Source organism: Carassius auratus, chromosome 29 (genome assembly GCF_003368295.1).
Source record: "Carassius auratus strain Wakin chromosome 29, ASM336829v1, whole genome shotgun sequence".
NCBI classification, from domain to species: Eukaryota; Metazoa; Chordata; class Actinopteri; order Cypriniformes; family Cyprinidae; genus Carassius; species Carassius auratus.
Genome location: NC_039271.1, coordinates 3,169,966 through 3,196,214, shown reverse-complemented (window position 1 = coordinate 3,196,214; position 26,249 = coordinate 3,169,966). Strand labels below are relative to the sequence as shown.

At 35.8% G+C, this 26,249-nt stretch overlaps 2 protein-coding genes across 4 annotated transcripts in view; both read left to right on the top strand.

Annotated features, from left to right (window-relative positions):
• The first annotated feature begins 511 nt into the window (after nt 1-511).
• On the top strand, nt 512-17,778 carry LOC113047864 (cyclic AMP-responsive element-binding protein 3-like protein 2). Of its 2 annotated transcripts, none has more exons than XM_026209202.1 (12): nt 512-938; nt 11,433-11,661; nt 11,738-11,931; nt 11,995-12,079; nt 12,587-12,768; nt 12,845-12,991; nt 13,074-13,132; nt 13,428-13,496; nt 13,652-13,751; nt 13,891-14,014; nt 16,294-16,537; nt 16,621-17,778. In XM_026209202.1, exons 1-12 carry the CDS (start codon nt 843-845, stop codon nt 16,688-16,690), a joined length of 1,599 nt encoding a protein of 532 aa, XP_026064987.1. In that variant the 5' UTR covers nt 512-842; the 3' UTR covers nt 16,691-17,778. The 2 variants fall into 2 exon arrangements, with proteins under 2 accessions (XP_026064987.1, XP_026064988.1); XM_026209203.1 differs by having other exon boundaries at nt 525-938; nt 11,738-11,916.
• An 885-nt stretch (nt 17,779-18,663) lies between these two features.
• LOC113047862 (diacylglycerol kinase iota-like) overlaps nt 18,664-26,249 on the top strand; it is a 41,485-nt gene continuing 33,899 nt past the window's right edge. Inside the window, exon 1 of one of the 2 annotated variants that reach the window (XM_026209197.1) lies at nt 18,664-19,339. In XM_026209197.1, the coding sequence (XP_026064982.1) occupies nt 19,149-19,339 (191 nt within the window). In that variant the 5' untranslated portion in view covers nt 18,664-19,148. The remainder of the gene's footprint in view (nt 19,340-26,249) is intronic. The other variant, XM_026209198.1, reaches the window with a different exon arrangement.

Below are 26,249 nucleotides of genomic sequence, written 5' to 3'. Positions count from 1 at the left end.
CTTCACTTAAAATGTACAAGATTTGTAAAACACCTGGTTTCAGAAACGTGTCAAGCGTTAGCTTTTGAAACTGAGAGAACAGTAGTTTCATTTCTTCCTTTTGTTTTTCACTCGTTTCCATTTGTTTGTGCGCACTTTACCCATCGTGTATTTTTTAATCAGTTTTTCATAGCCTCCAGAATTTGCACTTTTTAAATGAGAGTAAGTTCTCTTTTCAATGGTATTTATTTAGAAATATGAGTTAAGGCGGTGTTGAGTTTGATACTCTTGGCTTTACACGGTTTGTTAAGCGATAACGCGGAGTCACATTTAATTGGAGCAATTTCACGTCAATCAAACAATAGCGATGTCCTATTGGTCAGACGCCCTGTCCGTGTTTTTCGTGAGCTTTAAACGTAACCGCTAATCTGATTGGTCGACATACGGATTCGAGGGGCGGGGCATATGATAGAAAAGTATTATTTTATGGCATTTTTATGGGTAGTGTTTACAAACAGCATAGCAAAATATAAACTCCTTGAAAAGCGCACATGATAAAGTTTGCTCGCAAACGTCTGAAATGTCACAGTCCACAAACAGTCCCTTGTAAACAAATTTCGCAACTCCCATCATTTCCCCGCCCCCGAATTCCTGCCATTTCTCAAGGAAGGAAGCTGAGAGGAAAGTTCCGAAAACACTGGCGACAGACGCGCAACTTATACCCAACTTTGCGCTGACAGTACAAAATTAACTCCGGATAGCGATCTGACGTGTTATTTGACGCATACGCTGACGAATAGTCTTTTGTGGAGCCTTTGAAGCGACGCAGCGCTTGACGCTTTACTACAGACGCAGATCAAGCAATGGAAATAATGGGGAGCGGGGAACCGTTTTTACAATGGGACAAAAATCTCAGCGAACTGTCCGAACCCGGGGATAGCGATATTTTATTCAGCACTGTAAGTAGGAACCATCTTATAATGCCGTGACACCATTGTCATCTGCTTTTATACCGTCCTCGCATGTTTTGATGTGTTGCAACTGGTGTCAGATCATCCAGAATGCATTTAAATGCATTCGAAAGCTAATTTCCTACATTTGGATATGAAACGCGTGTATTTGACTTGGTCGTGCACAGACACTAATGTGTCACTGGGTTCCACTTGGTTCCAAAGGATAAAGTTCAGATGGTGCAGTCATCCAGTGATTGTATCATGCTTATACAGTGCCACACAAAGCAATGCAGATAAGTTTAGCCCATTTGGATAAAGTCAAAATATAGTGAAGAGCTGTTGCAGGTTTTGTAATGATAGGTTTGTGTTCCTACTTCTGCTCAAAGGGGCCTATACTTGCTGACTAATTAGGGGTTTCACTGTTGGGTAGTTGGTGCATTACCAGTGTACTTTTTTTTCTCTTTTCTTTGTACAACAGAGACTTTTGGTTAAAATGTACGTGAATGCATGAAGGAAAGTGTATTTTTGGTCTCTAAGTCCTTTTTATTTATTTTTTTACGCTTAATGCCAAATTTACACTGCAGAGGCGTCATTGAAGCGCTTCTGAAGTGGCATTTATGTGTCTTTATACACAGACTTTATATACACAAACTCAGATCATGCCACCTCTGAGCATCATTAAATAGTCTGTCTATAAAGACAGCTTTAAGTGTAAAAAAGGACTTTACACAGATACAAATACCACTATGCTTTGATAGGTCACACCGCAGAACTTGTCTCCTAGATGTTTGATCCTGAATAAAGTTAATTCCAGATGTGTGGTACGTTAACAGCAGTTTCTAAGCTGAGATCCCAATTAAATTACCAGACCCGACACGTAACACCTTCCCAGACCGCATCAGAGCAGTGTTGGTGTGTCTAGGATTCATAACCCAGCAGTATCAGAGCGGTAACGTACACTTCCAGCAGATCTGTAAATGCATTTTGAAAGTTATGAACTGTTCATATTCTCCATCACCTTTAGAGCAGAACAGGGTTTTTGTTTTAGGTTCCCATCGGCCCCATCTGAACACACACGCTCCTCCACCTCATGGGTGTGTGTGTGTGCCAGTTCTCCTCACTTTTACTTTTGCCCCCCAGGGTTTATTGACATTGAATACAACAATGCAAACTGTTCTCAGTTGGAGAGACTATAGCTTGCTTGTGGGTTCAGCCTCTTGCATATGCATGTTGCATCTAGACTGTTTTCCTTCTACATTATGATTCAACTGCATGCCGGTTGACTTTCGTAATTGAGTTTGTGTTGTAAATTTGAGGCACTCCAGGTGAATAAGGGTCATATTTAACCAATAGAGAGCTTCATACTTCCTCAGTTGACTGTTTACATTAAGAAATGCATCATTTATTTGTATTACTAGTTTTAAGTAAGGTTGTTTGTTCAAATGCAAATGAGGCATTATCTATTTAAATATGCATACATTTCCAGTACAAAAATCAGGTTTACAATTATTTTTGTTAATATGTTAGTTTTCTCTTTTTTTTATTATTTACACAGGGGATTTTTGATATTTCTCTTTTTATCATTATCAGAAAATGCAGTCAACAGCTAAAAAAAAAAAAGTAAATTTTTTAGCAATTTTTTTTTTAATCTGGTAAATGTTGTATGAACAAATCCTTCTGAACATAAATGGGAATAAAACTGTTAAGTTTATGTATGTAAGTGCTACTGAGGTGGAGATTTCTAGCTTTAATTGATATGTACACTACATATGCAAATAGATAAATTGCATTGCAAAATAAAGTGTATTTTGTTTGTTTTCTTTCAACTAGTATGAAACAACACGTTATAAAAAGCCAAACAGTGCCAAAAGAAAAAAAAAATGTTTTTTTTTCCTGAAGTGTCTTGATTTAATGCATATCTGGAAAGAACGATCTCATATAAGAAATGCAAACACGCCCTTTTTATGACTTAATAGGCCTAGTAATATATGCATTGTGAAGGTTATGTGTTCATGACATGATTGTTGTTTAGGGAAGCAAGGTTTCATAGGAACAACATGCATAGAAATCAATCAGCCGGCATACAAAGCAATGTCTCATCATATTGGATTCAATCTTTTAAGCAGCTTGTCTTCTTCAATTCTTTCACTTCTTTTTTCGAATGGATTGATTTTAGGCCTCTGAGTTTATGTGCTTCAGTTTTTGAGTGAACATTACTAAAATGATCCATGGCTCAAAAACTGAGATGCATTTATACAAAGGATCAATGAGGCCTATGAGTTCAAATACAAAACCTGTGCTAAGTGGAAGAAAAACCAAAAGATTTAATCTGAGATTTGATGGTAATATAGCATAATGAGATATTTGCAAGCTTTTGGCCATTTTTGACCCCAGAACACCAAATTAGATAAAGGATTTCCAGCACAGAACAAGGGTTAAAGCCTCAAGAAGAAATTATTTTTTAAAAAGTATATAAACAATAATAAGTCTTCTGTCTTGAACGGCCGTGTGTGACTATAAACACAGAGCAGGACAGCTCTTTGTATTTTTAAGGTCTTGTGGACCTGGAACAGACTGAAAGGCTTCAAATGGTCAAATTTCCTTAATCCTTTTTGCATTTTTAAAGGAGATAGATAGATAGATAGATAGATAGATAGATAGATAGATAGATAGATAGATAGAATAAATTATTATATAAATAATTGTTTTGATTAAACAATTATTTAATTTAACATCTAAAACTGAAGCAAAAAATGTTTCTTAAAGAAAATGTTAACTGAAATAAAAAAATATAAAAAACAATTATTTTAGTAGTTTATCATTTTAATTTGTAGTTTAACTTGATGTGCTAAAATATCGTAACTGAAATTAAATAAAAATTATATATATTAAAACATTTATAAAATATTTTAAATATATTATATATACAAATTTATAAAATTATAAACCAACTTAAGAATAATTATTAGAATAAAACCAGTTGTCATTTGAAATAAAATAAACGTTAACCAAAATAAATATAAAACTATAAAATTCATTTTGAGTTTTACACAAAAAAACAAAACAAAACAAAAAAATTGCACAAAAAAACCCAACAAAATTCCTACAACTTACTAGAATTAAAATGAAAATGGAAAATATAAATTAAAGACTGTTTCAAAAAAGGAATTAAAATGATACTAAAATAACTTTTTAACTTATAATATAAATGGTTATTTAAAAAAAAAATTTGTCCAGAAAGAAATGACCTAGCAACTGCATAACAGCATATGAAAATAGCAAAAGAAAAAAAACATGTATTTTTATATATATATATTTATATATACACAGACACACACTGACACATATATTCATGTATTCTACATCTAGCTGATTTGTGTGATGATTCATCAGGTCAGTTTATTGACGGTGCACAGCGTGTCTTGGGTTCCACATTCGTCTCTCAGGAATCACGTGGTACTGTGATGACTCAAGCTTCAGTGGAGAGCTCTTCTGGGACGGGAGGGGGTGATTCTGTTGGCAGGCGGTTTGTAAACCCTCTGTGCTCCGTGTGTTTGGCATTATCCCCTCTGCTCTCTGTGGGATGGGTGGACACAGACTCGGCCTGTTCTCCGAGAGGGCAGGGCTTTCCTTCGCTGCATCATTCTGCGACGCACATTCTTGCTCTCTTGCTCTGAATGGATGGTTTGTAAGAGCTGGAACTTGAACCTGAACCTTCGCTGAGTGCACACACATTCATTACTCATTACTGTGTCTCATTTTCTTCATCATGATCTTGTGGTTTCACTCGGCCTTGTCTGGCCAGTCATTGTAAGTGCCCCTTGGAAGCTGATCTTTCTGATCTTGCAGTAAAGGTTATTACCTTCGAGAGTATAACATTGCATGAGAAGCTATTTATTTATTTTTTTCTGTGACAACAAAGCCACTGATTTTGTTAGTGAGCTGCCAGTTTGAATTTTTAAGCACAGTGGTTTCCCCCTTATTCATATATATATATATATATATATATATATATATATATATATATATATATATATATATATATATATATTTACTTTTTCCATACATGTAATTTTATATATTATATTTTAAAGTGTTTATACCTATTTTTAAAGTAAATAATACAAACATTGAATTACATTTTACAAGAAAAATACTACTATTTTAATGCAATGTGTTACTAACAGTATGTTGGTAATTACGTTTTTTATTTATTAGCAATTTCAGTGTGCCACATTATTTTAAACGAATATTTAATACAAATTTGAAAAATATTCTATGTAAAATTTGTTTCGGAAAACAAAAATCCAGTCAATTAAATATTTTACATATAAAAAGTGCATCATCTCGTTACATTTTTCTTCTCTTATTATTTGTAATGTGATCTGATTCAAACCAAACTATCAAATACTGTAAGTAGTCTGACATAAGTGCTCAAAAACTGCTTCAAAACTGAATTACTGAATTCTTGTTGTGCACAGTGTTTCTCCCGTTTGTCAGCGCTGGGCATCTAGCTTTAAATCACCAAGTCAATACTGTTTTTCTCTGAATTCAAGCTTTTCACACTGAATGTTATCGTTTTTTATGCCCAGTCCTAGTTTTGCCCATTAAGTCCTGTGCAAATCTATAGCATGTTATAGCTGTGTACATTGCTCATTTAAGCCATTGCTGCTTGTGTATTGGACATACAGGGTGTCTTTCACTCCATTCAGTCTGAGGTTTCCTGTTCCTCCCCTGAAAGAGCAAACAGATTGGTGATCAAGTGTTTCCAATCAATCCAGATGAGATTTATTTGTTTTCCGCCGTCGCTGCATGCTTACGTCCAGCACCCTTTAAGCTCACCGTTGATTCCAGTTGTTGATTCCAGTGGAGCCGTTTCCTGAATCCCCAAACACTCACACATCACTGTCCGCAGGGGCAAGGGAGGACGGGACGCCCCCAATCTGCAGGATGTGTTCAATCATGTTGTGAATTCGCAGCACAGTTGCTGTTAAAGGCATAGTTCACCCAAAAATGAACATTTGCTGTTAATTTACTCACCCTTAAGCCATCCAAGATGTAGATGAGTTTGTTTCTTCAGTTTAAAAGTAAAGAAGATTTTTAGCTAAAACTATGGTACTCTGAGTCATAAAATGTGGCTTTTGTCACTTTGAGAGACAAAAAAGCATATACAGGCAATATATTGAGGTCTTATGAAGTGAAATGATCAGTCTGAGCAAACGGTTGCACTCGAATCACTCTTTTGAACCAGTTCTTCTTAGTGCTTCTTTGTGCTCAAACACATGTTGCCACATTTTATGACTCAGAAGGACCAGTTTCAGCTAAAAACTTCTTTCATCTTAATCTTTGATGGCCTGAGGGTCAGTAAATTAACAGCTCATGTTCATTTTTTGAGTGAACCGTCCCTTTAAGGTCACTTTCACTGGACTAAACTGAAGATGACACATTTTACGCTCAACAGCTACACAGAAGAACCAGGCCGATTCAAAACACTTGGAAAGGGACTCACGGAAGAAGTGAAGGACTTGTCTTGGCAAAAATAATACGATTTGTGAAGTGAACTTTAGCATGAGGATGCACAGCTTTTCCCAGACCGCTTTTGTCACTTGTTCTCTTTTCCAGATTGTCCCCTTGACCACTAATTGGGACATTTCACAAGTTCCTTTTTCATATTAGTTCTTTGTTCTTTCCGAATCTTCTCACAACATTTTCAAGGAATTTCCCTCTTGTTGATTATTTATGAGCTGATTATTAATACTTTACCTTAATTATTGATGTAGTTATTGGAAGGTGAGCTGTTCTGATTCACTACAAAGATGCAGGCGCACATTAAACTCTAAACTCTAAACATATGTCCTGTAGGGCGGGTTAACTTTGTATTTGGGTAATTCGGACACTGTTACTCAGCTTTGGCTCCTGTCCTGGAATACTACTTAATATTGAGACCTTTCTTGTACAACAACATAAGAAGTGATCTGTCAACTGTGCTGGAAGTTCATTGTGTTGTTGAGGACAAACATTCTGGCTTTCCTCAAGCTCTCCAGTCCAAAGTAAATAGATCTTAACATCAGTGTGACAGATCCAGTCTAAAGGACAAGGTTCATCTTCACCAGCGCTGATCTTTGTCTCCTGCGGGTTGGTCTTTCCTCACATCTGTTTTTCTGCCTAAAGGGTTGCATCATCTGTGTCCTTGTTTGGCTTTTAAACTTCCTCTTCCTGCACACACATTCACGGCCCCCTGGAGAGGATTAAACGAATTACAGGCCGCTGTCTGAATCCACCAGAACCACTCCCAGCGTCTCTGTCAGTACAACTCTCTGAGCCTCTGTGGCTCCAACAACTATTCGGATTCTCCAGCTGGGCAAAAACTCAGAAAGAGTCATATTGCAGTACCCTGCCCCCATTGAAACATGTACCTTACACCCATCCAAACTACAGACAAAGAACCCTTCACTGCCAAAATCCACCCAGCTTCATGCAGACACTCACATTGATGGAATGGAGAGCATCTTACTTAATCAGCATACTACTCATACTCCATTAGTACTATGTGTAAGGTGCATAACATTTTTAATTTTTACCAAATATTAAACGGAAGGATTTTTTAGTGTAGTGATAATTTTTGTGCATCATTCTCATATTATAAATATTTTGAATTACTTATATATTTTATGCAATTTATATGGCATATATATATATATATATATATATATATATATATATATATATATATATATATTATATTTTTATTTATTTATATTTGAATTAATTAACTTTTTATGTATTTATATTTATACATTTTCAGGTATGATATAAAAGAAACATTTAAATGCAAAATATATATATATATATATATATATATATATATATATATATATATATATATATATTATATGTATTTAAAAATAACTAGATATATTTTGTTTTAAAATTGCGTATATATTGTATATTTTATATTTTTTGCATTTATCTCTATCATTGTCCATCTATTTATACATATAAAAAAGTTTTTAATAAAATAAAATATTTGCCAAGATAACTATTTTTTTTTTACTTTTTAAATATATATATATATATATATATATATATATATATATATATATATATCATCATAGTTAAAAAAAAAAATTAAATAGTCTTTATTGTTTATATGGTGTTTTCTTAAGGCGTGGAAATCACACAAAGTATCGCAGAATCAATATTGTTTTAGTTTTACCTTCCTAAGTAAAACAGTTTTGCTCTGATTTGGCATTAAAATGCAAAGCAACCTAATTTCCAAGACTATTACTGATGGTATTTATGTGAAACATAGACTGTGCAGTATGCCCTGCACTTCTATTCCATTGCTGTAAGGGAACTGATCCCAGACCAGGCACTAAGAAGAAGTGATTATTTCTTTCCTCAAACTGTAGGAAAATTTACGTTTGTCCTCTATTTCTCTCAAAGAGAGCAGTCGACACTCAGCAATTTCCAGCAATCATCATAATCATTGCATGCTCAAGAGTGTCAAATGTAATTGCATATCAGCAATGACATAATAATAGAGTGACTTTGTACGGCCATAAACCGTATGTGAATTCAAACAGAAATGAATGGTGCGAATGCTTTGAAATGTTACGTCACTCAACACCCACTGCTGACCTGATTTGAACTGCTGCGATTTTCAGTTGCTTCCTCATGCAACATGAAGCGTTCACCTTAAGTGGCCTTGGAAATGCTTGCTGTTTTTATGCTATGGTTTGGGGCTGAAGACGACATTCCAGAAGAGTAGTTCTTTGCCAAATATGAAGTCCAAGCAAGAGAACTGTTTATGCAAACACAATTACTGTGCCTTTGGTGGACGGCAGGCTCAGGAACATCTGCACCTGCATGCATTTCTCTCCAGATGTGGTTTTCTCACCATGATGCGCCCAGACAGAGGAACAAAAGTGGGAATCTGGGAAATGTAGGGCAAGGCATTCCAGAGCGACTTTGTCTCTTGCATTCTCAAATGGTTTCTATCTCCTTGTTGCTTTGTGTATTGGTTTAGCTGGTTTCTTTTTTTGAACCCGTTGCCAAATCTGTGTGAATTCATAATGAAATGACTAAATTTCACCGAACAACAGTTAATGTGACAACATGTCAACATTGTGTATTTTGTGGAGAATGCAATCCCACAATGCGTCGCAAAAGTGAGAAACTGGGTTTCTATAGGTCTTAAATTAGTTTTATTTTGCCCTTCTACAAACTGAGGCCTTAAAATGTCTTAGATCAGAGCAGAATTCCTTAAATTCATAAAGTTAAGGCATCATATGCTTTATGCTTCCTCAGAAATGTTGTCTTTTTTTCCTGTTTATCTAAATGTCTAAAAATTCTTAAATTTACTTGAGATGCAAAATGAAGATATGAAGTTTTGTTTTCTGAGAAATTAAACCAATTAAATAATCTTATGCTTAAAACGAGAACAAACCTCTATCAGTTGGTGATGAAAACCATTTCCTTAAGTACATCTTTTTGAGGCAATCAGCAGATATTTGTTCTTGTTTTAAGCATTAGCTCACTACAATTTGGTCTCTTTCTCAGAAAATAACACGTCTTATGTAATTTTGTTTCTCAGTGTATCTTGATTAAAGAATCATTTAAGAAGTACTATTAACATTGACTTAAAAAAAAAATAAAAAAAATTACTTAAGACTTTGCATTAGCTTTCATAAAACCTGCTGAAACCTTGGAGATAAATGTTGATTTGAAACATTTTTATATCTAAATAAAAATACAATGTAAAACACCCAAAATGTGTAATTTTATGCTTGGAGTCATGCAAACCTTCACTTTTTGTGTGAAGTGCAAAGTTGCTGTAAATTACTATGAACAGCGTTCCAAATCATCTCTAATGACCTTCCTTTCCAGTTAGGGTTACAAGGAAGATGCATGTTTTCTCTCACTATGAACATGAATGTTCTGTGAATATCTAGTGTCTAAGTGGCCTTGAAAGAGTAAACCTTATGCATTTTAGCATGTATGCATTTCAGTGACTGATACTGCCAAAAACTCACGGTTGGTCATTAAATCAAAACAAAAATTCATATTTGGTACAGTATGTTGCTTGCCATATTACTGTCAGTCGGCAGCACCAAGCATCACGTCGTCTTCTGTCAGGTTGTGCTAGTCAAAGCAGCGTTGTTTGATCTTGTAATCTCTCTTGATTGGCTGAAGCAAAAGACCTGCATATCGCACCGTGTGGCTGTGCAGATGAACAGTTTGAAGAGCATCCATGTTAATGATAATGATTAAAAAATGCTTAACGTGTTGAATTCAAAACATTCCTTTGCAAAGCACCTGGCGAGAAGAGCTGAGAAGAAAACCCCAGCTGACCTGAGTCAGCCCAAGTCTTTTAAGTGATAAAATGAATGTCTGGAAGCGTCTCAGCCTGTCTAAACCTGTTGCTGGGGGGCTGGAGCGGCACCCATAGGAATGCCAAGGAGAAGGGAGGCAGCTGTCTCTCAGCCTTCTCACTGGAATAGTATCGAGGCGTCTGATTGGATGAGAGGGAGCCTGATGCACTCTGATTGGTGGAGAGGGTTGCCCTGTGGGTACTTGCTATGATGTTTAGTATGTCCCTCGATCAGATCTTCAAAGAAATGTGCTGATATATATATTTAACAGTCTGCAATTAAGGTCTGTTTAACCAGCTGCGGTTTAATGAGCACTTCATTTTAGCTCTACAGTCACAGCTTGATCCTAGTTCTTAAACCTCTTAAACCTCTCATCCAAAGGTAAAACACTGTTTAAGACATTTTTTGTGTGTTATTGCACTGTAATTAAAGATTATAATTAATATTGGAGTGCATTACTGAGTTCAGTAAATAATATACAGACTTCTGATCATTATTGTAATCATAATACAATTTGATTTAATTTATTCAATTTATTTGTTTAAAAATTTAAATAATTTATTTGTATGTATTTAAGGAGAAAAATATTACATGTGTGGGCAAATATTGAAAGTAGTTAAATATTTAAATATTGTTTGTAGTTAAAAAATGTAAAATATTAAAACAAATGAATTTCATTTTAAAATAAAAAATTATAAAATAATTAAACGACAATATTTAAACGATATTTAAATTAATAAAATAAAATGTAAACAAAAAAAATTAACAAATGTAATAATTAATTTTAAATATTTTATTTTATTTGTTTGAGAAGGAATTTTTTTTTTACATTTATACTCACCAAAAAAAAGCAGAAAAAATGGTATGAAATAAAATTTAAACAAAAAAATTAACAAATGTAATAATTAATTTTAAATATTTATTTGTTTGAGAAGGAAAAAAAACTTACATGTATACTCACCAAAAAAAAAAAAAGCAGAAAAAATGGTATTTAAATATGCATTTAATAAAATTAACTTTAATAGTTTACACATGGCATTTTATGGTCCAAAATTAGGGTCTCTTTAGCTCTGAAGTCACAGCTTTTCTTGATCCTAACCCTCAAATTCGTGTGGTTTCTGTGCAGCACTTCACCGAGCTGCTGGATGATCTGTCCCAAGAGGCTTTGTTGGGGCAGTTGTTAAGCGACCCGTTCCTGTCCGGCCGTGATGATGCTATGGACACAGAGGATGATCTGACCCCTGTGTCTCCAGTGCCGCCACACATTCAAGCCGAACACAGTTACTCTCTGTGCGGAGACTCGCGCCCACAGTCGCCCATGTCCCATCTGCCCGGAGAGCCTGGCAGTGACGCCGGTAAGACTCCACCAGAAACAGTTTCCAATTTAATAATAGAAATCGGAATTGAATGCAATTACATGTGTATTTCTAGGCGATACAGACAATGATGAGTGGCCCATGGAGCAGGAAGATAAAGGGCTGAAGATGGAGCCTCTGCTGTGTGACCCGTCGCCCGTCCTGCTGCCCTATGTGCACCTCACTCTGACCCCCGAGGGTCCTGTCTTTGACCCCGTGACTGACGCCCCACTGACCCTCCCTCAGGCCACACAGGTTAAAGCGCTCGGCGTGACGGCAGCCATTCAGTCAGTGGGCTTTTACTGAAGTGCTGATTTCTCCTCATATCTGCAGGTGAAGGAGGACAGCGAGAGTCTCATCCCTCAGATTAAACTGGAGCCACACCAGGTGGATCAGTTCTTAAACCTCTCACCCAAAGGTAAAACACAGTCTCAGACATCTGTGCATCATTGCACAAAAATGAAAACACCGGAACACATTAATGATTAGAGTAAATAGCATACTGTCAGTTTGTCGTTTTTTATAAAGAGTTGATGCTCTTGAATCATCTTGAATGGGTTTATTTTTCAATAATGACCCGCTGACTGAACATTACACTTGTGTATTTGCCAAAATAAAAAGTACACAAAAATTGTAAAACAAATAATAAAGATGTAATATTTCTAATATTTGAATGGAAATAATATATAATAATAATAATAATAATAATAATAATAATAATAATAATAATAATATTTTAATAATATTTATATATATATAATTTCAGTTTAAATATTTGAATTATTACATCTTTATTATTTATTTAAAAAATGTTGTTGTTTTTTTACTCTTTTGGCAAATGCACAAGTGTATGTTATGCAAATACAAACACAAATTTTATGCAAATAGGTGATATATATATATTACATTTTTTTTTTTTTTTCAGGCCTGGAGTCTCTGCAGATGCCACCGACTCCTCCCAGCTCTCACGGCAGCGATTCGGAGGGCAGTCAGAGTCCGGTTCACCCCTGTGCTCCTGCCAGTCCCACACAGACCCCCGCTGTCCTCAAGGTGGCGCCAAGACCCCCGTCTTCCCTCTCCAGCTCTCCTCTGCTGACGGCACCCCATGTGAGTACAAAGACAGGACCTGTTGTATTTCATTAAAGAAGCTGGTCATGTGACCTCCTCTGGTCTGATCTGACAGAAACTGCAGGGCTCCGGTCCTCTCCTGCTGACGGAGGAGGAGAAACGCACGCTCATCGCTGAAGGATATCCGGTGCCCACCAAACTGCCCCTGTCCAAAGCTGAGGAGAAAGCTCTGAAGAAGATCCGCAGAAAGATCAAGAACAAGGTCGGTGTCAGGCTGTAAAAAGATGCATACTGCGAATCTGAGTACTAAAATTAATGTCAAATGCACAAACAATGATTTTCAGATCTCCGCACAAGAGAGCCGCAGGAAAAAGAAAGAGTACATGGATGTTTTAGAGAAGAAGTAAGTCAGCAGATTTAATTAACATACAAGTGCAAATAAATGTTTTCAGCTTAAGTTCTTAGAGATGTCGCAAATATATTGTGTGTGTGTGTGTGTGTGTATATTTACATCAAAATATATACTTAAAAAATACAATTGAGCTTTTTCAATCAGAAACAAGTCCCCTCATGGAAGTAAGATGGATTGCAGATCCAGTTTGATGCAGCTAAATAATTTTTTTAAGAAGTTTTCAGTAGCTGCGTGAAACCCTCATGATAAATAGCATGTGATATTGTGATATCCTCTGTATCCACAGGGTGGAGACATGCTCTAATGAGAACAGTGAGTTGCGCAGGAAAGTTGAAACACTGGAGTGCACCAACAAGTAAGACCCTCAAACCTTTCCATGATCATTAAATCATTAGCTTATATTTTGATCTCATATGTTGTGGCGCCGGTTGAATTTCTGGTCCTTGATGATACATGATATGCAAACGGCTGCATATTGATTGTGTAAATGTGTGTGTGTGTGTGTGTCAGGTCTCTGCTGCAGCAGCTGCACTCGCTGCAGGTGGCGGTGGCAGGAAAGGTCCCGCGCTCCTGCCGGATGACGGGCACCCAGACCTCCTCATGCCTCATGGTGAACGTTCATCTCATCTGCTCACATGTGTCTGTGTGTGTCAGTGTGAGAGAATGAGCGGGAGGACGACTAATGCAAACACTGACAGAAGCACTGCTGTATTGAGATGCTGATTCTCTGTGGGGTTTGTTCTGTGCAGGTGGTGGTTCTGTGTTTTTCGGTGTTCTTGGGGAGTTTCTACCAAGGCCTGAGTCCCTGTTCCTCTGTCACGAAAACAGATCTGAGCAGAGAGATCTCCATACGGGACTCGTACACCACTACAGGTATGCATTGACACAAAACTTTTCTCTTCATCACTTAATGATCATTTATTTCTAGGTTTTCATCGAGTCATAATAATATCTCTTCATATAGAAAAAAAACCTATTTTATTCTCTAAGATAAAAAGATCAATATATGATACATCTAATTAGAAATGTATTTGCTATGTAATTATACAAACGTGTGTGTGTGTGTAAATATATTTTATATTTTAAAATACAATAAATATCAAAGTAATTGTGTAGATATGATCACTGTACACAATTTTATATGATTTATTTTAAAGGGGTCATTTGATGCTGTTTTAAAGATAATTATTTTGTGTATTTGGTGTAATAGAATATGTTGACATGCTTTAATGTAAAAAAAAACATTATTTTTCAATTATTAAATATGTATCCATTTATAATTTATAGTGTGTGTGTATATGTATATCTTTTTATATACATAATGTATATACATATATTAATATTAATAATAATAATTGATATATTCTATTAAAATGTACTGTAAATAAATTGGAGAAACTTATATTACCTATTACCCTAAATTATATTACCCTAATTTATGCATGAATATATATATATATATATATATGTATATATATATATATATATATATATATATATATATATATATATATATATATATATATATTCATGCATAAATATTATTATTCATTATATAATTAAATCTATAATACGTAAGAAAATATATGATTGACTATATTAAATTATCTATTTAAATAAATATTAATCTTTAAACATGCCATTTGATTGTATATGTCAGATTTTTTGTGTGTGTATAATACAAGTAAATAATTATAAGGTTTACCTGTAATTTTTTTTTACATGTATTAAATTAGTGATGCATGTATTCCAGTTATTGGTTTAGTAAATGTTTGTATAATATACTCATCTGTTGCATATATTCAGCAGTCTGTCTTCATCTGTTTGTGTTAGTTTGCCACCAAGCTTGATATTAAAGTTGTGTCATCATCAGTAAAGTCATCAGTTGTGTGAGGCTATGTATTCATTGATATAAATGCAGAGGAGCTAGAGCTGCTGTCGTATGGGGCATTTTCATATAGATCCAGACCTAATAAACACACGCTGCTTGTGTCTATTGCAAAGCCTCCTGTAATCTGCTCATTCTCTATCTCTCTTGTTGACTAAAGAATGGAGGAATGGCTGGATTTGGATCCATATTAGTGGTCTGTGCCCCACTCTTGAGCTGCTGAGAGTCATTATCAGTGCTGGAGTGGGCCAGTAATTATCATGCCTTTAAAAGCAGAGCGATCACTTAATCATTACCGATCTCTGATCTGCCCACAACATGTTTCTCCCACGCGCGTCATTCAGCTAATGCACCGCGTTATCAAACTACTGTACTAATAAAAGCATACTGTACTCTCTTTGGATTTTAGCGGTACGCTAGGCCTTGTTGACACCTGATATTAATATCCATCTCAGGTGATACAGTCACAAATGCTCAGCCGAGACATCTGCTTTCACAGCAATAAAACATGAATTAAAAAAAACTCCCTGTTGGCCTCTTAGGATATAATTTATTATAAAAACTATTTAAATTATTTTGAAAAATAATTAGAAATAAATGGAATAAATAATAATGTAAAAAATAAAAAACGTTTTGTCATTTTCTTTTTTGATTTTCAAAATGCAAACATAAAAATAAATCACAAAAAAAAGAGACAAGGAACAGATGCTGTCAGCACTGCTTGTAAATATTGCTATATATATATATATATATGTGTGTGTGTGTGTGTGTGTGTGTGTGTGTGTGTGTGTGTGTGTGTGTGTGTAACCCTGGACCACAAAAGCAGTCTTAGGTGTCAATTTCTCAAAATTGAGATTTATGCATCATCTAAAAGCTAAATAAATAATCAAAAATTAAGTTTTTATATATTTACATTAGGAAGTTTTTCATGGAACGTGATCTTTACTTTAATATCCTAATGATTTTTGGCATAAAAGAAAAATTGACAATTTGGACCCATACAATGTTTTCTTGTTTTTTTTTGCATATTGATGCAAATGTACACCAGCGACCACTAGATAACTTATTTCAAATATAAATGTTATTGAACATATTTTATTAAATATATATATATAATCCAATAACATTTATATTTGAAATAAGTTATATAGTGTACCCTGTGTATCCCTGATAGAAATGTGATCTGAGACACTTCACAATTTGCAACTAGTAATAATAAAGCAATAAGAAAAGACTTCAGTGTGATGTTTGCTCATTTCCGCAGTGAGGTCCCGGAACCTGTTGTCCATTCCGGAGCACGGGGGTCTGGACGAGCCTCATCCCATTGGTCTGGGTGGGGATTATCCTGAATGGGATCATCAGGCTGATGTAATGGTGGCTTGGCGTATAGAACAGCAGCACAAACAGGAACAGGCGGAGCTACCAAAAGCAGAGCCCCGCCCACTTATACTAATCACCAATGAAACACGAGCGCAGAAGTCCATTGTCATAGACCTGCACTCACACAGGTAACGACCTTCCTTCTGCGGCTGCATTCCATTGGCTGATTCAGTGACACATGGATGTTGAACGGTCAGTTGTGTTTTCACAGGTCAGATAAGTGGTCAAACGAGACGGCTAGAGTCACAGAGTTGGAAAGGACCGTCAACGAGACGTCCTGAGATCCCTGCAGCGACGGGGCGATAGGCTTCATATTTATAGTGCTATTTTACTTAGATCTCCTTTTTTTTTTTTTTTTTTTTTAACAAACACAGAAAACTCAAATGTATTTTATTCCATTCCAGCAGTATATCAAATTTTGTACACTATTTAATTTTTTATATGCTTTCAGATTGTTTTAATATTCATTCTTTCTTTTCTTTTCATTTCTTTGCCTATTTGCCCCCGTGCTACTGAGAATATGTGTTGTAATATATATAAAATCTGCATCTGTTTTCATATTCACATGACGATGGTAATGGCATCATGTAGCATGTCGATCAGAATGCCTTTTCCAAAGATTCATAAAAACAGTGCAAAGATTCAGACTGTATTAAAATTATAGGCTTAAAGCTCTGGAAATTTGCCATCTTTAAACTGTAAACAAAGCATTTGTCTGAATATGTAAATATTTGCTGCATCCTTTATTGCAAGTGTGTTGGGAGCGATATGAATTAGCGGGATTGATATCGATGGAGATGTTTGTCATTGAGGGTGTTAAAATAGAGACAGTATGGACTTGACATGAAAAGGACGGATGCTCTCCTTCTCTGGAGTCCCTCATATGATGTTGCCCTCTTTATTAAGGACAGATGGCCCTTTTTGTCCTCATCTGGCCACCATCCAACCCCCATCTGTGCTCTTCTGGGAGTAAAAGATGCTCGCTGACAAGTCTAGCGTTCTCCTGCTCTGATATGAACGGTTGTGACGACCGGAGTCCTGAGGGATCTGCATTCAGGCGTGTTGTGGACTCACTTGAACTGCGTCCCCGTAGAATGGATCTGTTATTTATTATTTTTTTAGTATGCCTGCCATCCTTTTATCCTGGAAACAAGAGATGGTTTTGTCCTGACCCTATGCATTCAGATGCAAACGTCTGTGTCTGTGTCATCTCATGTATTTGGCATAGCGTCTTAATTACATTACACTTTCCCTGCATCACAATGCAATTTCAGGCTCTTAAAAATGATTTTCCTGAAATCACTCTGCCTTGTTTTTGGCCTGTTTTCTGCAAGCAAATAAATATTTTCGTTAGTAAAAGCATTGTAAATCATGCGTCTGAGCCATCATTTTTCTCTTTTATGCATGTTAGCTTTCTCTGTATTAAAATATTAAATTAGCCGGATTTATGTTTGTTGTCTTACTAGGATGTTGAGCGTTGTTTTATGTCATTATATGACTACTCTAGTGGCTTGACTATTCATTTTTTCATTACGACTGGATCTGCATTATAATTTTCCTGCCTCTCAAGGTTGTATGCAGAAGAGAGGTGTTTCTCCACATCAGAGAGTTCAGATCATGCACTTCATAACTTAAATCACATTAGCCAAATTGTGTTAGAAGAAAAATGCATGTAGTCTCTAGGCTCTCATGACTCCTTGGAAAAATTATCTTAACCCTTGGATAAATGTGCTGTTGTGGACATATGAAGGTGATTTTTCAATTATCACAATATTTCTAGGATATTTTGGTAAATGCATTTGTTCTAGTTTGATAAAAGATTCAATGTGAATTTTTTTTTCTAATTTTTAGTAAAAAATTGTAACGTGTAATTATTATATAAATATATATATATATATATATATATATATATATATATATATATATATATATATATACATTTTTTTTTTGCATTTATGAACTGACCAGATTAAAGATTAAACCTTTTTTTTATATAAATTAGAATAAACATATTAGTTAATACTCGGGGACAATAGAACCAATAATATGATAATAGCAGCTTTTCTGTCGTAACAAAAATTAGGGGGCGTGGCCAACTTGATAATATTAATAAATCCTACATTCTTGAGTGATAATATCATATACTAATGACCAATACAAGCGCCTTAAACCAAAATGATCTATGTTTATTATTTAATTTTTGTTAATTAATTAATTTTATTTTTTCGCTGTGTCTCAGGAGTTTCCTGGCATAGCAAAGGGTTTGTAATCACAATCAGGTCCGGTTTAAAAGCTCGCGTAAACACGGCTTCTCGTGCGTCGCGCTCGCGCTCGCGCTCTCTCCGCGGAGAGACTCTTCCATCACAGACACGGTGGACACGTCAGAGATCACCACGCATTTGCACGAGAGCCCGTTCGGTCGGAGACCCTCTGTCCTACTTTTGTTGCCCGATGCTGCTGCGCGTGGAGGATGAGGAGGCAAAGCCCGGAATGTTCTCGCGGATGGATGCAGCTGTTGTTGTAGTTCCGCTGGATAGAGTCGCGTGAGTGAATAGTGAATCAATCGATAGATAGATAGATAGATAGATAGATAGATAGATAGATAGATAGATAGATAGATAGATAGATAGATAGATAGATATTATTCATCTCATGAGGGACACCGGAGGACACCTTGGGAAGGACTTTTAAGCACCGGAGGAGAGAGAAGGGGGTCCACTCAGTGCCGAGCGGAGCGTGATGGACCCCCAGGCCGACATACGCGCGTCTCAAGCGGAGCGCAGCAGCAGAGGAGCCGCCGGTGGAGAACCAGCGGACGAGCAGACACGCGGCTGCGGGAGAGACGCGTCGATGAGCAGCTTCGCCAACATGGAAGACTCGCTGGAGGAGAAACTCAAAGGTCTGGCGTTCAGGAAACAGATCTCGTACCGGTAAATATGCGGTTTAATTCAAACCTGTATCGTTCAAACGTGTATTTCTCCACCATATGGAGCAGTGGGACATGTCAGATGGATTGTTTGTGTGCGTTACCCCCATTTAAACCCCATTTGTTAATAATACACTTAATAATAATAATAATAATAATAGACTTCTTGCTAGGATGTCCATGTGAAAGGAGATTTCGTTTATTATCATGAGAACAGCAATGGCATTAGGGCTAGTGTTGGTAAATGAACTGCTTCATTAAAAAAAAAAAAAAACGTTTCATATGCATGATATCTTTGTATTTGCCTGCTATTGATTCAACTCTATTTTCCTCTTTCACATGAAACTCTTGGGCTATAAGACAGGCACTTGTATTGAATTGCTTAACTGGCATTTGAATATAACACGAATAGACTGATGCATAGCTGAATCGTAATGAATTTGACTTCATCTGTGGTAGAGAGACTTATTTCCACATGTAAAGGTCATAAACGACATGCTTTGACATAATTGTAACTTTTTTTTTCTCAAAAACACAATCATGTACATGCATGCATTTCATGTTATTATAGCCCAGTTTGTGCTGATTACAGTGAGATTAGACTTTACCCATTTAGATATTTATAAGAAACTGAAAAAAAGCACAAATGTCAGGGCATGAAAAAACTTCTACAGGCCCCAAAAATATCCTTAGACTCCAGAGGGTTAAAGGTCATTTCGGCACTACAGAATGGTTTTCAATGTCAGAATAATCTCTGGTGCATCTGTATAAACTAAAGCCATCTTACTTGCATTGTTAAGTTGCGTGAGCATTGGTGCTCCTCATGTTTCATCTATCTTAAAACTGAAACCTAAAACCTCAATCTTGCTTTTTGGGTGCATTGATCATGTCATTCATTCCAGACAAATGTAAGGATCGAGCCATATTGACAACACTAGATTCATGCTGAAACAGTGGTTTCATGTGGTCACTTGACTCACTTTCATCTCTTCTCAGAGACCCCTAATTTGACCTCATGTCCATGGAGGAGGGTCACTACCACCCTTACTGCTCCTTCAGAGTCTTAAGGTCAATCCTCCTCTGAGCAGATCAGTCCTCTGCTCACAATTAAGGCCAGTCTCTGAAGAAATGATCAAAGGTGTCCTCTCTTTCATAGGAGCGATCTATATCCATCTCCAATCCAGATAAGACGTCAATAAGTCCCATGAAACTTAACCACACCATCAGTAAAACAAACAAACAAACACCTAAAATGCAAAGCATCTTAGACCAAATTGTCTTGCTTTGCTTTTTTAAGCAAAGTGTCTAAAAATGGAAGCTCTGAATTTGCCAAAGACAAAAACAGGAACACTGTTCCAAAATCAATTGAGCTGCCTTGGGGTTTACTTTCTACATAGGCATGCTGTTAACTGTAATGACAACTTATAAATGACTGATTCTGAGCGCTCTATATAGATGGTAAGATACATTCCTCGAAAGAAATGCACAGGATTTCCATTGTACTCAGATACACTATGTAGCCAGCTCACTAGAATTTGGAACAGAGCCACATTGTTCTTTTACATACTCTCCTGAAATATAGGCCTAGCACTTATATCAGTTTTTTGTTATCTAGTGAATCATGTTGGGCTTATGAAGAGGCTCTTGTGTCCTCTCTCTCTCTCTCTCCAGGATGCTCTAGCAGCAGCAGACAGTGGAACATAAAAAAGACCTCATGCATTTTTAAGTGTCCCGATCACAGCCTCGACTGGAGATTTATACATGCTTGACACATTTTCACTTTGCCAGGCTGCTGAAAAGTTAAACATGCATATTTATCGTGGGATGCTCAGAATCAGAGTCGGCATGGAAGAAAAAACTTGTTGCCATGTTTGCAGAGCTTCTGCAAATGGTGGACGGCAACTCCATTAATTTACCATTCTAAATAGATTGGCAACAATTAATGTGATGATCTGAAATGTAATGAAATGTAGGAAAATAATGCGTTTCGAGTGGATTTGCACTACTGGTTTATATGGCAGGTGGATGGAGGGGGCGGGGCTGTAAAGTGAGAGGGATTGGTGATGTCATCAGAACAGAAATGATGTTTTAGGAGCCTAACAAATCACATTTTGATGAATGATTAGAACAATTTTCTTTTTCATAGTAACATGCAAGACTAGGAATGTGTAAATAGTCAGTTTGTTCATGCATTTTGAATCCAGAGCATTCAGTCAGCACAACGAGGAAGCATATTACCAGGAAGTGATGCGTTGTGCCACCTAGTGATCCTGCAGAATAGATGGGAATGGGTTTAATATTTGATCACATACAAGTGTTGTGTTTTATCAGTGAAACTTTAATAAGTTCCCTGGTGCATTTAGTCATCTGTCAAGTTGTGCCAGCCCTCCTCCTGTTTGGCTCTTTGCTTTGTGCATTTGGCTAAAGACTGTAGACGCTTTGCCCAATTAGGACGTACCCTTCACAGTCAGTTTAGCATGCTGTGTGTTACATATATATATTTATAATTTTCATTTCTAGCTGGCATGAATCAGAGTGTGAAATGGCCGCCACACCTACTTTAAATGTTGATGCGCAAGATAATTTGTGTGTAAATACTGTGCGTGGGCTGTAGTCATTCCATCACTGACTAAATGTGCACATACCTTTTTTACTGGACCCGCAGTTGTCCTGTTGTAAGTCCATCTGATGTGTTCAATCACATAGGTGCATTAAACAGGCATAGTCTTGTCTCATTACCTGCGAAACCCAGGAGCGCTCAGTAGATCCTGATGGCTGACACGAATAAGGATTTTACATAAATGGTCATAATCTCTCCTGAAGATGGGTGAGCGCAAACTGGGCGGCTTAACGCTGATAAAGCCAGTCTTTTTGCTTTTTCGTCTGCGGTGGGGGTTTGTATATCAGTCTGAGGATTGAGCTTTTGAAGCCTTTCCTTAGTAGGTATATGAGTGTAAGAGGCTTTTCCTCTGCTGTTCTGTTCGGTGAAGCTTCTGGCTGATCTGAGGGTCGAAGCAAAAATATAGTCCCAGGCTTTTGTTTTGTTGTAGGCCCGAACTGCATTTCCACTGATTTAAGGGCCACATGATGATTTAAATGACATGAAATGCCCACAAATAAACACTGTACATGTTTACAAGTCTTAGTTTGAGAATGTTGTATGCTTTCTTCCATTCATTTTCCTTCAAGTGCTCCATCTCTGCTGTCTCCTGTAGTTCCTCTACTTGACTCAGTCGTGCACCTGTAGTTCTGGCAGAGAAGCACCTGTAGACAACCAGCACACTAGAGGTGTGAGAGACTTCATCTCCTCCTCTCTCTCTTCATTCGTCTTCCCCCGCTTCAGCGGGAAGTTAACACTGTCTCACCACTTGTGCAGTTCGCCCGCTCTAACTCTCTCTGACACTGATGGCTCAAACAGGCTCGCTGGTCTTTTATAAAACATGCTACGGCAGCTGCCGTCAATGTGTTTTGGTGGAGCATCAAACGAGAGAATGAAATGTGGTTTCAACTGTCATAGGCATGATTTTGCCATATGGACAGGTTTTGTTTTGGTTTGTTGCATCACTTATCCATTGTGTCTCTTTTAATGCACTCACAACTCATTTAACTTATGTGATAAACTTTTGAGCGTATATAGGACAAATGTTCTAACCTAACAAGATGTTATTGGTTATATTGTTAATATTTTTACACCAGAAGATAAAAAAATATATATATCGAATTAAGATGCAACAAATAATGTTATTGCATTTATGATGTTGCATAAAAATTTAATGTTATTGCATATAGATGCAACAAATAATGTTACATTTAGATGCAGTTTTTTAAATTAGATTTATACACATTATTGAATTTAGATCCAAAAAAAAAAAAAACGTGCATGCCAAAAATGCATTGAATTTAGATGTGCAAAGTAACATTTTATTGCATTGATTCAAATGAATTGTGTGCAATATCGTAAAGGATATCTGTTAAGAATGTAAATATGGTTTGTGTTAATTTCCTGTGTCTTTTCTGTCCTGAATGTGCTCTTGAACGTAGATGCAGGTCTGTAGTTTCTGTCGCCGTTCGAGCTGTAGTGTTTTTGTTAAATCATTCTTGGACTGAATGCACAAAAATAGCAGAGAAATCAATATTTATATATATATTCTAAGACCAGAAATCGAATCTGGTTTTGCCCATTTGTGTTGATTTTACGGGAAACTCCAGAACTCTACATAATGAATGTAAACATGGTGAATGTGTTAAATGGAGAGGACATGGTGTCTCCGTACACAGGCTCCTGCATATATACAGGCTGAACTGGGATTACTGGGGGGCAGATTTTTGGCCGATGATGTAAGTTTTATTAATGATCTGAATCCTGATGCTGAGTAATTCAACGGATTGCTGGAGCAGTAAAATTGGTGTGTAATCCTACCTGCTGAACTGTTTTTAATTCATTCATAGTAATGGCATATTAGAAGATTTCATCCCCTTGTGTTTGCTTCTGTTAGTTACTTCAGGTGCATGGGTTCTTGCTGGTTTAGTCTTTTTGGTATAAAGTAGGTGGTATGACCAACATCTTACTTCACAATATGAATAATTAAATAAAGCATCAAAAAACAAAATGGGTAACTATATACTACTTTTTTTATATAAATAAATTAATACTTCTATTCAGCAAGGAGACATTAAAGTCAAACTGAATACATCTATGATGCTTTTAGAAGGAGAAATGCTTTTGAACTTTCTATTAATCAAACAATCCTGAAAAAATGTCTTATGATTTCCACAAAAATATGAAGCAGCACAACTATTTTAAGACTGATAATAATAATAAATGTTTTTTGAGGAGCAAGTCAGCATATCAGAATGATTTCTGAAGGATCATATGACACTGAAGACTGGAGGAATGATGCTGAAAATACAGCTTTGATCACAGCAATAAATTACAGTTTAATAAATATTACAGTAGAAATTGGTTATTTAAAATTGTTAAATTATTTCACATTATTACTGTTTTTACTGTATTTTGATTAAATATATGCAGCCTTAGTAAACATAAGAGACTTATGTAAAAAAATAAAAACTTTAAGAATATGAATATATATATATATATATATATATATATATATATATATATATATATATATATATATATATATATATATATATATATATATATATATATATATATATATATATATATATATCTCCCTCTTACAATTGCAACTTTATCTCATATTTTAAAGTCGATCTCACAATGTCTCTCAATCACCTCTTTTACTAAAGTTGAAGATTATCATCTATTTCTCAGGCTGGATAAGGTTGTAAACATGTGCAGCTCATTTGCATTCGCTCTGTGCACACATTATCCCTTTCTGTCTCTCTCCTGGTCTCTTTCTCTGTGTAATGCACTCACTAATTATAGCTCGCCTCTATCTCTCTCCAGCTGTGGTCTGGGAGGTTGTGTGTGTGTGTGTGGATGGGTTCAGCCCTTTATACACTGATAGCACAGGGTTACAGCAGCCCAGCCCTCATTTAGCAAATGATTAATTCAATTAGGCAGCCATTAACTCAGGTGGAAAAGACAAACCTGGAGGTCCCTCACATCCCTGAAGCCCCACATCCCTAGAGGCAGAACAGAGCAGATCCGTCCCACTTTTACCACACTAATGGAGGATTCAGGGTCCTGACACACATTAGTGTTGCATTCAGACTGCTGCTTTCAACACACAACACAACATTTACCTGATCATTACCAGGAGAGCCATCTGTCAGCATTACTCTGTGTTCAGAGGCTATTTACATTTCATGTGGTTTAGGATGTCGAGGGTTAATTTTCAGTTCAAAACTTGTGGTTACAGACATTAGTCCACCAACAACTGACACATCCATTGAGTTTTTCAAGGTTACATAGAATTTTCTTTCTTGTTTTTATATTTTTAACACTAGTTGTAGGTTTAGCATTATTGTGCAGAATAGCTGATAAACACTTTTGCATAATAAAAATGCTCTCTAAATTCAAATTCAACCCGCCCATTCTTTTAAATTTAAACTCAGTCCACATACCAGTTTTTTTTATTTTAATTCTAAATTCTATAAATTCTATTTATTTTCATTCATGCCCTGAATATGTTTTTGACAGTGGTAACAGATGTATATTTACATTTCATGTGGTTAAGGATGTCAAGGGTTAATTTTCAATTCAAAACCTGTGGTTTTGGAAGTCAGTCGTAGAATAGAGATGAATCAGGAGAGTTGATTAATTGTCCACAAATGACTATGACAAATGCCTTTTTCTGGATTGTCTAGATTTTTTTAATACAGTAGTTTTTTTTTTACATTAGCTGTTAGACATTTTGCACAATACAAACCCTTTCTGAAAAGTTTTTTTATATTTAAATTAAATTTTGTAATACGAATTACACTTTTTCTGACATGTTTTTTTTTCTTTGTTAGATTTTTGCACTTTAGGATTTTAGGGTGTCATGTAAAAAAATTAAATAAATAATTATAATAAAAAAAATGTAAAGAAAGTTGTTATATTTATTATTTATTATTATTATATAATTAATAATTGAATGACAGTCAATATATTATTATATTATGTATAATTATTATTTATTATAGCATGTTTGCTTTCAGATAAGCTTTTAATTAAGCAACCTGGACCTCAATATTTCAATATTTTTGTTATATTTATATAATATGAAGTGTTAATTTTAGAATTACTACCACTAAACTTCATATAAACAAAGCAAGCTTCGGTTGGTCATTTTACCTGTTAATCTACATTCACTTCCTAGATTTACTAATCTGCGAAGTAGATCAGACTTTGGTCTGAAAGTCAAAAGTCTGAGCTCAAGACACCTGTAGGAATTGCCATGTGAAAATTACAGTAATTAAACCATGTTTTTTGGAGATGTTAG

Bases quoted from the DNA above. Each gene is read 5' to 3' on its own strand.
- LOC113047864 (XM_026209202.1), top strand. From the start codon at position 843: ATGGAAATAATGGGGAGCGGGGAACCGTTTTTACAATGGGACAAAAAT. The intron at 11,932-11,994 runs GTGACGGCAGCC...TCATATCTGCAG, and splicing joins CACAGGTTAAAGCGCTCGGC to GTGAAGGAGGACAGCGAGAG. The intron at 14,015-16,293 runs GTATGCATTGAC...TCATTTCCGCAG, and splicing joins GGACTCGTACACCACTACAG to TGAGGTCCCGGAACCTGTTG.